Source organism: Calidris pugnax, unplaced genomic scaffold, assembly GCF_001431845.1.
Source record: "Calidris pugnax isolate Ruff unplaced genomic scaffold, ASM143184v1 scaffold157, whole genome shotgun sequence".
Classification (NCBI taxonomy): Eukaryota; Metazoa; Chordata; class Aves; order Charadriiformes; family Scolopacidae; genus Calidris; species Calidris pugnax.
The window spans coordinates 3,757,321-3,772,119 of NW_015090992.1; the positions used below are offsets into that span (position 1 = coordinate 3,757,321).

Consider the following 14,799-nt stretch of genomic DNA (forward strand, 5'->3'; position numbering starts at 1 on the left):
TACAGGTCAGACAAAAAAGCCTTGTTATCAGAAACATGCGTTTGAGACAGTTGTAGCTTCCAGTCAAGCAAAAAGAACAGGTGAGAACTGGAAGTTGTGTTGAACCTTACGCTTGTAGACTGCGTCGCAAGACGTATGTTGCAATAAGGCTCTTCAGCAGGAGAAAGAGCTGTTTTTTTAGAAAAAACAGGATCTACTGCAAGTGACAGTACCAAGCGCACCTCCTCTCCAGAGGAACCCACAGATGGTTTAACAGCGAGGAGTTACATGGGAGAGGAGAAGCTGAGTCCTCCTGCAGCCTCAGGGCCCACTGCAGCTCCATTTGTAAGACTAAAGAAACCAGAGCACAGCTGCATGATCTGAAGCAAGTGTCCACTTTACTCCACATAGTCTGTGGGGTCTTGCTGGACAGGCAGGTCCACCTTCTCCTGCTGAGAGCCCCATGGAGCTCTCAGAACCATGATGAGGTCACAGTGCCCACCACCTTCAGGGTGCATCTCACTTCTGACCGAGAGCAGCTGCAGAGACCAGGATAACCTGGAGCAGCAGCGCCCTTGTCACTATGAAAGCCACTTTGCTGATCTTTTTGTACCTCCTAACTGTTGCAGAGACTACCGGAAAACCCATCTCACCTGAGGGTAAGTTCCACCAGAAAATACTGTTTTTTACAAAAAAATCTACTTGACTAAGCAGTTCCTGACTAAGCATTTTCTGAATTACTCCACAGGACGGCTACCTAGAGATTATTTGGAAGAGGAGAACGAAGGTGGTGATGATGATGATTATGATGATGATGATAACGATGATAATACTCCTAATGTTGAACAAAGTCCTGGTAAGAAGATTGTAGAAACCAGTGAAATGAAATTAAGTTGCAAAGGCTAGGTATTCTGTCTCTTCAGGATCAGGTATTCCAAATCCTACCTTAGGTGGAACTCCCCCTTTCCTAGAATGTGATCTTTGCATCTGCAATCCCAGCTGATAATAACAATGTTCAGTGTGGAGTCGCCGTCTCCACACAAACCAACCCAATGGCTTATAAACACACACAAATGCAGTGGGGAGTCTGTAAGAGCAGGGTTGGATAAATGCCTCTAGGACCCTGTTAGAACAGAGTCTGTCCTTTGCTCATGCAATGGCGTGTCCTTTGCCTATAGACGGGACAGGAATGAAAAGCCTTTCTGCGGTGGGACAGAGGGAAGGTGGACTCTAGAACATCTCAAGGATGAAGTTGGCTTGGCTCTTTTTCTGACAAAAACATGGACAGGCATCCTGGGAAGAGTAGAGGGATGCTGCCAAGATGTGTAGGAATGAGGTCAGGAAGGCCAAGGCACAGCTAGAACTGAACTCGGCAAGGGACGTAAAATAAAATAAGAAAGGCTTCTACAGGTACGTTAACCAGAAAAGGAAGGTTAAAGAAAATGTACCCCCCCTTGATGTGCAACAGTGAGGAACTTGTATCAACAGATGAGGAGAAGGCAGAAGTTCTCAATGACTTCTTTGCCTCGGTCTTCACTGGTAACCCCCTTCCTCCTAGTTCTTGTGTTGCTGACAAAAAAGTTGGAGACCAGGGTGACAAGGTCCCTCCCACAGTAAGTGAAGACAAGGTACGAGATCAACTCAGGAGCCTGAAGATATACAAGTCCATGGGACCTGATGAGATACATCCCAGAGTCCTGAAGGAACTAGCTGATGTAGTTGCCAAACCACTTTCCATGATATTTGAAAAATCATGGCAGTCAGGTGAAGTCCCTGCAGACTGGAAGAAGGGGAACATCACACCCATTTTTAAAAAGGGTAGAAAGGAGGACCCTGGGAACTACCGACCTGTCAGTCTCACCTCTGTGCCTGGGAAGATCATGGAACAGATCCTCCTAGATGCCATGCTTGGGCACATGAAGGACAGGGAGGTGATCCAGGACACCCAACATGGCTTTACTAGGGGCAGGTCCTGCCTGACTAACCTAGTGGCCTTCTATGATAAAGTGACTTGGTCAGTAGACAAGGGACGACCTATGGATGTGATCTATCTGGATTTCTGTAAGGCCTTTGACACGGTCCCCCACAACATCCTGATTGCCAAATTGGAGGGGTACGGATTTGATGGGTGGACTGTTCAGTGGATAAGGAACTGGCTGGATGGTCGCATCCAGAGGGTGGTACTCAATGGCTCAAAGTCCAGATGGAAACCAGTCACAAGTGGTGTTCCTCAAGGGTCCGTGCTGGGGCCGGTGCTGTTTAACATTTTTATCAATGATATAGACAGGGAGATTAAAGGCACCATCAGCAAGTTTGCGGACGATACCAAGCTGTGTGGTGTTGTCGATACACCAGAGGGACGGGATGTCATCCAAAAGGACCTGGACAGGCTGGAGAGGTGGGCCCAGGTGAACCTCATGAGGTTCAACAAGAGCAAATGCAAGGTTCTGCACCTGGGCTGGAACAATCCTCGCCACCAATACAAACTAGGGGGTGAGGTATTGGAAAGCAGCCCTGAGGAAAGGGACTTGGGGGTTCTGGTGGACGAGAAGCTGGACATGAGCAGGCAGTGGGCAGCTGCAGCCCAGAAGGCCAATCCCATCCTGGGCTGCATCAAAAGATGCGTTGCCAGCAGGTCCAGAGAGGGGATTCTGCCACTTTACTCTGCTCTGGTGAGACCTCACCTGGAGTATTGTGTGCAGGTCTGGAGCCCTCAATATAAGAAGGACATGGACCTGATGGAGAGGGTCCAGAGGAGGGCCACAAGGATGATCAGGGGGATGGAGCACCTCTGCTACGAGGACAGGCTGAGGGAGCTGGGGTTGTTCAGCCTGGAGAAGAGGAGGCTCCGGGGAGACCTAATAGCAGCCTTCCAGTACCTGAAGGGAGCCTACAGGAAGGCTGGGGAGAGCCTGTTTAGAAAGGCCTGCAGTGACAGGACGAGGGGCAATGGCTTCAAGCTGGAGGGGAACAGATTTAGACTGGAGATGAGGAGAGGGTTCTTCACTGTGAGGGTGGTGGAGCACTGGAACAGGTTGCCCAGGGAGGTGGTTGAGGCCCCATCCCTGGAGATATTCAAGGTGAGACTCGACGAGGCCCTGGGCAACCTGGTCTAGTTGGGGGTGTCCCTGCTGACTGTGGGGAGGTCGGACTAGATGACCTTTGGAGGGCCCTTCCAGCCTGGGCAATTCTATGATTCTATGATTCTATGATCTGAAACACAGAGGTCTGTAATGCCAGAGCATTATAATGTTAAAGAATGGAATTATAAAATACCTGGGTAAGGAAAAGCTGTTAGCTGGTTCTTCCTCTCGCGCATCAGGAAGGGGAAGATGGAGGAGAGCGCGACTCTGCTGTAGTAATTCAGTCCTTGTACGAAGCCCGTTCAAAATTTGTACTCTTTGTTTATAAGCGTGCTGTAGGCTGGAAACAAAAAAGGTTATGAATAAAAAAGGAGAGGCAGAAGCATATTATATGTGGCCTTCTCATTTCAATTGCACTGTAGGCAGTTACAGAATCCTGCAATAGTTGCTTTCTCTGTTTTTGCGAATATTCTCATTGTGCTCTCTGGAAAAATGCCAGCCTTGTATGGCAAAGGAGTTTAACTAAATATGCCTTCATTTAGAACCTGAAAGAATATCTGTATCCCAGACTGATGATGGAGTGGGCGTGTTAGAGAAGAGTATGGAGAAATTGCAGGAAAAAGGTAAGTCAGGCAGCTCTGCATCTCAAATGACATCTTGGGTTGCATCCTGTGTTACTGACACAGCTGTTCCAAGAACAAGCCAAAATGGCGAGAAGTTAGGTCAAGAAATCCTGAATTAGTCCCAACCTACTAAACAAAATCAGAGAGTGGCCAGTGAGAGAGGAGACTGAACGTCCTGCTGCCCTCCCACCTTTTAACAAAATACATTCATAGACGTCATTTGACTTGGGAGTGATCAGACCCGTGTGGTTCAGGACTCCTCTTACCCTGTCTACTGCTCACCGGTGGCCTTTGTGATCACCGGCACGGTGGAAAGCTCGTGTTTAAAGAGAACCCACATCCAAATTAATCGCAGAAAACAAGTAAGGCCACAGTGTCTGTCAACACACGTGGCACTGTGTACAGATTGACACAATCCCTTGCCAGTTCTACCTGCAGCATTCCCTTCTGATATTTCTGTAACAATTTGGGCTTCAGAATGGAGGACGATTAACAACAACTTGAATAGCAATGTAATTTTTCCCTGAGCGCCTCGTTGCCTACAGGAAGTGACGGAGACACTGGTGCTGGTTGTTCCACTCAGCAACTTGCCAAGAAGTGTGAAAGGGGGTCTCACGTGCAAACTCTTAACCCACCCCTAACACCTTGGGCAAACGAGGCATCGCCTTCCATACACAGCCATCAAAACTCAAACACGGATCTGGAAAATGCTTCTGCACAAATTGCTCTGCCTTAACATGTAGACGCAGGTTGGGATTTTTGTCAGTAGGTAGTTTCTACTCCTGAGAGATCTGTCCTGTGTAACTTCAGCTTCTTCATTATTACTGCTTGTAGCACAAGTCACCTCCCCCGAAGAAGAGGAAGAGGAGAGCTCTCAGGAAGAGCAGGCACTAGGTAACAGCTAATTGGGGTTTTCATCGGGGTTTCCAGGACTCTACCGTCACACTAAGAAAACCTGTTTGGACACGCTGATCCGACATGATTTTCCCAGTTTCACTGCGCTTAAGACCAGGCATTCCTTTGCTATTTCTAGGTTCAGAACACAGCTATCTCAAGTTCCCCATTTTCTAATCTCTGCAGAATTCCAAAGAACTAGAGAATAAAACATATGGGTTTTTTTTTCCTAAAGAAAGCCATTCTTCCCACTTTTGCAAACATGTTCACTAGTGAACTGCATTAATTTCTGATTTTTCTAGCTTTTAGACTTTAGACAATAATGAAGCAGGTTTCCTAGGCATGCTTCCTCTCCCTCCTTTTCATCGCAGATATTGAACTTTCTGATGTTATTTTCTCTGCTTTATTGTCTTAGGAATAATCTTTGCAGCTGTTCTTTTTCCTTCCCAGAATCCAGACTTGGACCCCATTACCTTACCCATTCTGGACAGAGCCACAGTGAAGAACTACCTTTGCATGGTATGGGTGAGAATTCTGCAAAAGTTCAGATTTAAGTTCAGTTCTTCTGACCAGACAGTATAGCAACAATATCAATTCTACATTTGGAGGGCAAAAATGAAAGGAAAACGAAACTTGAAATCAAGAGACTTTGTCACATCTTCCTCTGAGAATCACAGAATTAAAATCATTAGGCCAGCCCTGTCTTTGAGACACGTGCTCATTAGTGGGTGAAGTACATTTTTTGGATCCAAGAGCCAAATTTATGAATATTTATGAGGATGCCTCTGTAAGTCACAGAAGAGCACAAACAGGGAGTTTCCCCTTGAAAGGGAAAAGTAGCATTATGACTGTTTGCAACTCTATTTTTGACTGAGAATCATTCACCGGAGAATAGAATAGAGCAGTCTTGATGGATTTTGCACACAGTCAACTAGGAATACATAGAATCCATGGCTCCACGGACGCTTAAGACCTCCCCATCTCCTCAGAGGTGAAAAAATGGGTTCTAATAAAATCAGGGTAGCAGCACCTCCACAGTCCCTGAGGCCTGCTAAACTTCTGTCAGAACTACCCTGTCTAGAAGCACTGGAAGATGTGCTTTAGACCATTTCATTGATACCTACATGGATTTGGGTTTTCACAGAACTAGTCCTTTAATGAAGAAGTGCTTATTTTTATTTGCAAATGGCATAGATACAACTTGTTTCTATGTCATTGTTTTGTCCAGGACATCATCTGTGTGCGTACTAGTGGTGTGGTGTGTTTCTTCTTGCAGTGTCACACATGGCTGATTTGCCTGAGAGGAACACAGCTCGGGAAAACAATGAATACTGTAAAGTACATGTGGTGCTGGTTACGTCAAGTATAACTTTTGCCTGCATCTACTTCTTCTTAGTGTGCTGTTGGATGAGGGTCATCAGGCATAAACTGAAATGATGGTAAGTTTTCCAGTCATGTGCTGTACTTTATTATTTGCATAGTAAAGTAAGGTGTTGGTCCAAACATAGGATTACAGACTCTGTAAAAATGTGACAAAGCCTCAGAATGGCTGTACAAATGTATAGTTAATTTGCTTACATTTTCCCCTGAAAATGAAAAGTTTAAGCAGAATTTAAGAATAGACAATTATATTATTACCAAGAGTGTATGTACTAAACATTTCCTTGTAAGTTGAGATGCTCCCCTTTTGACAGTTCAAATCTTGGAAAAAAAGAAAATCCAGTAATTTACCTTCCGTCTTCAACAGTATCTGTTAGAATAACATAATGATTTTTGTTCTATGTTGTAGGGTTCTTCCTGGTGCATACAGAGAAGTGGTCCTGTGATACTTCTGTGTCTTACTTTGACCTTCTGAAGGGAGTTCCTGATTCTTCTGTTACCTGACCTGCAGAAAGCAGCCTGTGGGGTGAAAAAAAAAGCATAAAAACATGCAGAAAAAGGGAAAAGCAAAAATCAGAAACACTACATAGCATAAATTCTGTTGTTGATATACCACTGATTTCTCATGCATCAGATCTCTGCAGTTTTCCTTCATATGAAGACTTATATAGAGACCATAAGTAAATAGAATCTCATCAACAGGGACTGACAAGCCCTGTAACATGTGAGCACGTGCATTTTGGAATGTGCAACGAGACCCACAGGATCAGAAGCAGAGACTGGTCTATAGGGACACTTTTAGCAGCAGGGCACTAAAACCCGGGATTTCCAGATGACAGCCAAAATGTGTCACCTTCAAGGCAATGCAACCAATTTAGAAAAGTTACCTGGCTATGGTCTTCTGAACCCAGCTCAAAACCAGGAATCCTTTCATTAACTTTCATGATCCTGTGCACAGAAGAAACTATAATGTCTTAAGTTCTGAAAATAGTTTCTTCCATAATGCAGAAATGCGAGATAGCAATGCCAGATTTTTCTTCATTCTTTCTTCTATATTGCTACTTAGTTATTACTTTCTTTGGCACCTAAAAGAGCAGATTGCCTTTTTCCAGCCACGTTACTGGCCAGAAGGGGACAGTTGCATTAGCAGCCCATTTTCATCTAGTTTCTTCATTCTTGTTACTATTTTGGTGTTTGCTATGTTTTGAAATTGCCCTAGACTATATGAAGTTAAAGTTTTGCCTTAGGGGCAGTACTGAAGCTCACCCCAGCTGCATGAGTTGACAGTAGAGATGACACAGCTGACTAGAATTAATAAGAAAAGAATACAGACCAGCATACAATGCATGATGGTGCTGCTCCACAAATTCCTGGTTAATTCACATCATGAATGTTGACTGCAATTCTGGTCCCTTACACTTAAAAGCTTCAAAACCAGAGAATTTTTACAGTAGGTTGACTAGGATTATCGGAAGAACTGAACTGCTTCTACAACAGCAATCATAAAAGTGAGATGGAAAAGAGTATGTGTTGGAGGGAGGGGACAGTCTATTATTGAGTGCCATGGACGAAACAAACAGCAGGGGATATCCCTTCAGGGATCCCTGCTCTGGCACAGGGCACTTCCTTCCAAGAGTCTGTCTCCAACCACAGCCCCAACAGTGCCACCAGCCACGTGCCCTCTCCTTTCAGCGGCTGCTGCTTTCTTAAATATCTGTGAACAGAGGCACCACATGCTTCTCTGGTTGAAGTGGTGGCACATGGTGGGTTATCTGCAGTGGTTTCCAGGAGATCTGGAACTAGCTGTGACTGGTGCAGGGCAGTTCATAACCTCCCACCACTACAAGTCACCCCTGTAGCCCCCTCCGACTAAAACCCTGCCAGTTCTGCCCAGTGCCAACCATCCCCTGCAGAGTCACAGAATCACAGAATTGTCAGAGTTGGAAGGGACCTCTAGAGATCATCTGGTCCAACTCCCCTGCTAAAGCAGGGTTGCCCAGAGCGCATCACTCAGGACTGCATCCAGGTGGGTCTTGAAGATCTCCAGAGAAGGGGACTCCGCAACCTCCCTGGGCAGCCTGTTCCAGGGCTCTGTCACCCTCACCGTAAAGAAGTTTTCCTCATATTTGAGTGGAACTTCCCATGTTCCAGCTTGAGCCCGTTGTCCCTCGTCCTATCGCTGGAAACCACTGAGAAGAGTCCAGCTCCAACATCCTTCAACCCACCCTTTAGGTACTTATAAACATAGACAAGGTCTCCCCTCAGTCTTCGCTTGTCCAGACTAAAGAGTCCCAGCTCCTTGAGCCTCTCCTCTTAAGGGAGGTGCTCCAATCCCTTAATTGTCTTACTTGCCCTACGTTGGACTCTCTCCAGTAGTTCCCTGTCCCTCTTGAACTGGGGAGCCCAGAACTGGACACAGTATTCCAGTTGTGGCCTCACCAGTGCAGAGCAGAGGGGGAGAATGACCTCACTTGACCTGCTGGCCACACTCTTTCCTATGCAGCCCAGGATTCCATTGGCCCTCTCGGCAACAAGGGCACATTGCTGGCACATGGAAAGTGTGCTATCTAACAGGACTCCCAGATCCTTCTCCTCAGTAGTGCTTCCCAGAAGATCCATCCCTAACCTATATTGGCGCCTGGGGTTCTTCTTCCCCACGTGCAGGACCCTATATTTGTCTTTGTTGAACCTCATTAGGTTCTTCTCTGCCCAGGTCTCCAGCCTGTTCAGGTCGCGCTGGATGGTGGCACAGTCCTCTGAGGTGTCAGCCAGCCCTCCTAACTTGGTATCATCAGCAAACTTGTTTTGTTGTGGGTTTCTTGCTTGTCTCTGGCTAATAGCTCTCTTCATCAGTTTTCCCATGGGGGATATAAAAGTATTTAGCATTTGAGAGAAGTACTGTGAGTCTGAATTCAACAGTGTCTGCAAGGCACTCTGATGTCACAAAATAAGAGTTGTAGTAAGAGCAGAGCTTGCTCCTAATTCAACATCCTGCCTTTGGCAGCAAGCTGGGTTCTTGGACACATGCAAAAGGAATGGGAAGACCACATGTTCCTGACCCTGGTGTTTGCTGATTTGCTTTCTTGTTGCTTCTGGAGTTCCAGTGATGAAAATGGAGAGCGCGCTTTCTGGCTCCGTAGACATCTCATGGAACTAGCAGTCTATCAGTCTGTTAGCAAAAGGTGTAGCTCGTTTTAGTTAAGATAAAACTTAAGACCTGGTTTTAATACATTTTTCTGGGACAGGTCAGTCATCAGCTTTTGTCACTTTTAAGGAATACAAGCTGCTGTCTGCAAGGCAACATAAGCACTTCCAAACAGTTTTTGATTTCTTTAGCTCAACATGGCATCTATCATCATAAATCTGGTTTTCCATTTAAGAGAGCTGAGTATCTTCTCTGATAAGTATCACTTTCCATTCCTCCCATCTCAGGAGAGAAAGGCTAACTATCAGGAGTAAAGTACTGCCACAGTAGAGCAGTTTTCCCCTGAAAGAACCTATCCTTTGAAAGTGTCTTCTAGTCATGTGGCAGCATCAGGTCATAGAAGTTCTCTGCCATAAATAACACTGTTTCAAAGAGAAAGAATTCTTCCTTCCTTTCCTCAGCGTGGACCTTTAGCCATAGCTGGTGACCACCTTGATGTGTCTGGATTTGGCCTGGCGGCTGCAGAGCCTTTTCACTGCTGCACCCCAAGCTCAGCTGGAGCAGGCACAGATCCTGTCTTGAAACGTGGTGGTCAGTGCAGCTTCAGCGAGGACCTTCAGAAAGGGCGGGGGCAAGAAAAACCTAAAACCTTCAGAAAAGCAATAAAATTAATGCCAGATAGGTGTTAACCCAAAAAACTGGTTGGTTTCTCCCCTCCCTGGCAGTAAGGTGCCTGTCAGAGAGACGGAGGCAAAGGAGCCGCTACATTTCTCCCTCAGTCAAGTATGAGTCTTCTGATTGAGATGCCTTAGAGATTTGTGACTGGATCTCTGTGCAAAGCGTTTTGTCGGATGTCGGTCAGTTGGTGGTTCAGCTGCATGGTCCCAGCTTCTCAGCCTTATCTCTCTGTATTGGACTATCTGGTCTTGATTTCTAAATCTGTGCATTTTAATTCTCCTGATCTTTCACTGTATGTTGCGTTGGTCAGAGTTAAGCTAAGAGAAAAAAAAAAAACAGACAGCTGAAAACGTGTTGAGATCTCAGTGTTAAATTTGGAGGTCTGAGCATGGTGTAGAACCTTGTGAACCTTGAAAGAACAAGGTTCCTGAGGTGCATTTATTTTTTAAAAACTTGTGGGAGGTGTGGACCTCACTCTTTTTCTCACTATTGAGCATTATGCGTTAACACAACCTTAAATTATATCTCTAGAGAGAAGAGATAGGGGGGAAAAATAAAGCTATTTAGTCTCTCCGTGCAAGGTCACAGAGGGCCCAAGAATGTGTGCAGGGCTTGCACGTTCAATATGTACTCTGAAAGTCATATTCTATTAAAAAATCTAGGTGGCAAACCCAAGTACATTTCACCTCCCTTTGGTGTCACAGTTTAGGCCGAATTGGCCTGTGACAGCAACAGATGCTCTCCCCCGGCTTCTCCAGTGCAGGAGAAAAGGAGGAGAGAGAAAGACATTCATGAGTTTCAAATGAACTAAACTACTTTAATGAAGCATTAATATTAAAATTAAAAAGGAATTAACAAAATAGATACAATATAACAAGCTCCCAGCATGACCTCACTGGCAGGAACTGGGGAAGGCCCAAACTGGACTCAGCAACGGATGGGAACTGGATTCCAGATCTGGAGTCACAAACACATGGATGGGCATCAAAGGCAAATGAACAGACAGGGTCCTCCTTGGACGTCAGCCACTGAAGGAGTTTTACCCCTTTGATCCCTCAGCTCTTACACTGAGCATGGGGCAGATGGGATGGAACACCCTGTTGGTCAGGTTTGGGTCACCTGTCCTGTGTGCTCTTCCCTGCAGGTGGGACCCCTCTATGCTTTTCTGTTTCCAACCCTCCAATGAGACAAATAACAAAGTGAGCTGACCTTGGGTGTTATAGCAATAAGTATAAACAAGAGCCTCTCTGCATCCTGTTCCTTGGCATGAAGTTCAAACATTGGTCTTATCACTCTACAAGTGAACAGTTTTCTCCACAATATGCTGTTAATTTCAGAGAGTTAAAAGAGGCCTAGCTAAGACGTAAAGTAACTGAACAGAAAGATGGTTCTATTTTACCTCAAACTGGGACACACGGCCACCCAGTTACAGAACGGTGGGCAGATCAAGCATTCCAGTGGCACCAATGAGCAGTGGGAAGTGATGTGCAAGGAGGACCCTGCAAAAAACAGAAGGGATGATTCATATGGTTTGAGGACATTTGCTTCTCTCACAACCACTATGAACTGTCAAATGCACAAACCTCTTTGCCAGAGATACCAATATATGCCATTTTTGTACATTTTTGTTTTGTATATTTTTTGTCCTCTTACAGAGGAAAGAGTACCTTTTGTGCTCTTCTCAGAGATATCCACAAAGGTATTGCAAACCAGTCAGATTCCCAGCAGATTCCTACATGACTCGGTAAACAATTGATGGAAGTGAAATTTCCCTCTGAGTAAAAGACAGCTGAATATGGCCATCTGCTTTGTTTGTTCTCCAAAAGCCTTTTTTTTTTTTTTTAAAAGTCTCATCCTGTGAAAACTTTGACCTTTTATCAGAAGTCAGTTTTTATAAACATTTTTTTTCTGAGAACAGAAAGTAGTAATTTCACTCAAATGAAGAGAAAAAGAGGATTATTATTTATGTGTGCTGACAACAGTTAAAATGCTGATTTCATTCAGATGCAGAAACAATCAGCTGTGCTAGGAAGTGGATGGCACTGAGGCTGGAAGTGGTGGCAGTCAGTGGAGCTGTGTCTCTATAAAAACGGTGAAGCTGGAGGGATGGGATAAGAAAAACCAGTCAGGTTTTCTTGCCTTATTCTCCAGTGTTCTCAGTGTAAAATCTTTATAATATGATTGGCTTCTGATAATATTATAATCCAATATTTGCAGCTGCTTAAAAATAACCAGCTAAATCTCTGTTTTTTCCCATTTCTATAGAAAGTGTCTATAGAAAGACACTTTCTCTAAAGAAAACTGTCTTTCTGAATGGAATTTCTAGTGCTTTTCCAGGCAGTCTACTAAGTAAAGAGATGAGTGTTTAAAACATTAACCTAATCATTAAAGTCTGTTCAGTTGTATGAGGGGTTTTTTTCCCCCTCTCTCTTTTTGCCCCCTAGGAAGGAATACAATACAATATTCTCAAAAACCTATAATGGTCTGGGTGACAGAAGATTTCACAGAATCACAGAATCACAGAATTGTAGTGGTTGGAAGGGACCTCAGAGATCATCGAGTCCAACCACAAAAAAAAAAAACAAAAAAAAAAAAAAAAAAAAAAAAAAAAAACCACACACACCAAACAAACAACACCAGCTCCCACCACCTAAACACACAACAACCTCCAACCAAAAAACCATCACCCACCCACACAGCACCCCACCACAAACCAGTAATCTTGGGCACTAGAGCATGCCCTGAAGAACCATGTTTCAAAGTTAAACTTGTTCAGAAAACTACACAATGAGGTTTGCACAATGACCATAACTCTGCCCCCCTACATTTTGTGATTCTGAGCTGCATTGATGCACTGGTGACATGGATACTAATATGAGACACTTTATTTTCTGTCAGTGGAATTATTCCAGATCTTCCCAAAAAATGGAGGAAAAATCTGTCCCTGCAGTCACAGGTGGCATGTTCCTCTGCTGGCTTTCCACCAACATTAGCATTACACAATATCACCAAATCACTGACTGGTAGGGGTTGGAAAAGACCTCTGGAGATCATCTAGTCCAACACCCCTGCCAGAGCTGGTCCACCCAGAGCAGGTTGCACAGGAATGTGTCCAGGCAGGTTTTGAATGTCTCCAGAGACAGAGACAACACGGCCTCTCTGGGCAGCCTGTTCCAGTGTTCTGCCACCCTCAAAGTAAAGAAGTTTCTCCTCATGTTTAGATGGAGCTTCCTATGTTCAAGTTTGTGCCTATTTCCTCTTGTCCTGTCACTGGGCACTACTGAAAAAAGACTGGCCCCATTCTCTTGACACCCAGTCTTTACGTATTTATAGCATTGATCAGATCCCCCCTCCGTCTTCTCCAGACTAAAAAGACCCAAGTCCCTCAGCCTTTCCTTGTAAGAGAAATATTCTAGTCCCCTAGTCATCTTTGTAGCCCTCTGCTGTACCATCTCCAGCAGCTCCCTGTCCTTCTTGAACTGGTGAGCCCAGAACTGGACACAGTACCCCAGGTGGGGCCTCACCAGGGCAGAGGGGGAGGATGACCTCCCTTGGCCCGCTGGTCACACTCTTCCTGATGCACCCCAGGATGCCATTGGCCTTCTTGGCCACAGGGGAGCATTGTCAGCTCCTGGTCATCCTGTTGTCCACCAGGGTTCCCAGGATTTTTTCCGCAGGAGACCAAAGCCAGAAGTCTGCACTTTCTCCTGAGTTTCTCCAAGCACCCTGTCTGTTTCAGGATGAGCTCATTAGAAGTGCTTCAGGCAGATGGTGGACACTGAAGAGTTTCTTTTTTGTGCTTTTTGCTTTGCCAGGGCCGCAGCAAGGCATCAGGATCTGTCACTGCTCTGCGTGAGGCCCAAGCAGCTGCTGTTGCACATCCAATTCACCACAAACTCTTCATCTTTTCACAAACAGTTAGCAGCCTTGCTGCATCTTTCTCTGTATCACAGAAAATGGTTGCTCATCAGGCAATTCTTGGCCAGAAATGCCACAGGCAAAGTAGAAATACTATAACCACAGCCCGTCTGGCACGAGCCCCATCCAGTGCCCACAGTGGAAAACTCAGCAGTCGCAGGATTCACAAAATCGGGCAAAGTGTCAGCCTTTTGACACGAGTACACTCAGATGAAACAGTCCCTTTCCTCCACATGTCCATTTACAACCTTCATGGAAGCAGTGATGGTACCCACAGATCAGCAGACTGTGAAATATCAATTATTAGCCAGTCAGCAGAGGCCAGTTTGAGCTCAAAAACAGAGGAGAACTAATTTCATTAAAATCACTATGTTCTTGTTATCACCAGCCTTTATAACTGCCCATTTCTGTTTTTATCTTGCTGCTCATTGCCATCAAAGCACAGCCCTGCAGATCCTTCTGACGTGGCTCCTTACAAGGAGCAAGATGACAATAACATTAACAGAGTGTTCTAAAGATACCTCTGGCTTTTTATCCTTATGGACTTCCCAGTGAGTTCTGTGTGCTGTCTGAATGGCTTAAGCTTTAGGCAGGGAACATGAAACCAGTGATAGGTAAATAAATGGCATTTTTTCCATCTCCTCCATTTCCTGCAAGAAAATTGGGGAGGAATATTGTATAATATAATAATATACAATATAATAATATAGAATATTGTATAACACTGTATAATTCATTCAGGTAGCCATTCATCTTTTCCTCATGATTTGGAACCACCTTTAGTTAGGGATTTATTAATTGATTGTTGTTCTCTTATCAAATCATCATATACATTAACCCCTAAGTCGTTTCCTTGAACTTGTGGTAATAAGAAAAATAATCACCTAATATATCCTTTGTAACACATTCCTGCCCAATTTGGAGGTGACCTTCAGTAGGCATGTGTCCTGGGTCTGGCAGTGATGGGGTTAATTCTCCCCAGGACCTAGCAGGGACACAAGTATTCCATCCCATGTGAGCCATGCCCAAGGGGTAGCCGGAGCTAGCCGGGAAGGGGAGGGGACAGGAAGTTGGGGGGAGGAGGCGGTGACCCCCCCCC

The 14,799-nt window shown here is 45.0% G+C and overlaps 1 protein-coding gene across 1 annotated transcript; it reads left to right on the plus strand.

Annotated features, from left to right (window-relative positions):
• Nucleotides 1-497: 497 nt before the first annotated feature.
• LOC106895382 (zinc finger and BTB domain-containing protein 47-like) lies at nt 498-6,463 on the plus strand. Its single transcript, XM_014954790.1, has 7 exons — nt 498-638; nt 728-835; nt 3,605-3,685; nt 4,520-4,579; nt 5,030-5,098; nt 5,856-5,942; nt 6,369-6,463. Exons 1-7 carry the CDS (start codon nt 563-565, stop codon nt 6,461-6,463), a joined length of 576 nt encoding a protein of 191 aa, XP_014810276.1. The 5' UTR covers nt 498-562.
• Nucleotides 6,464-14,799: the final 8,336 nt, after the last annotated feature.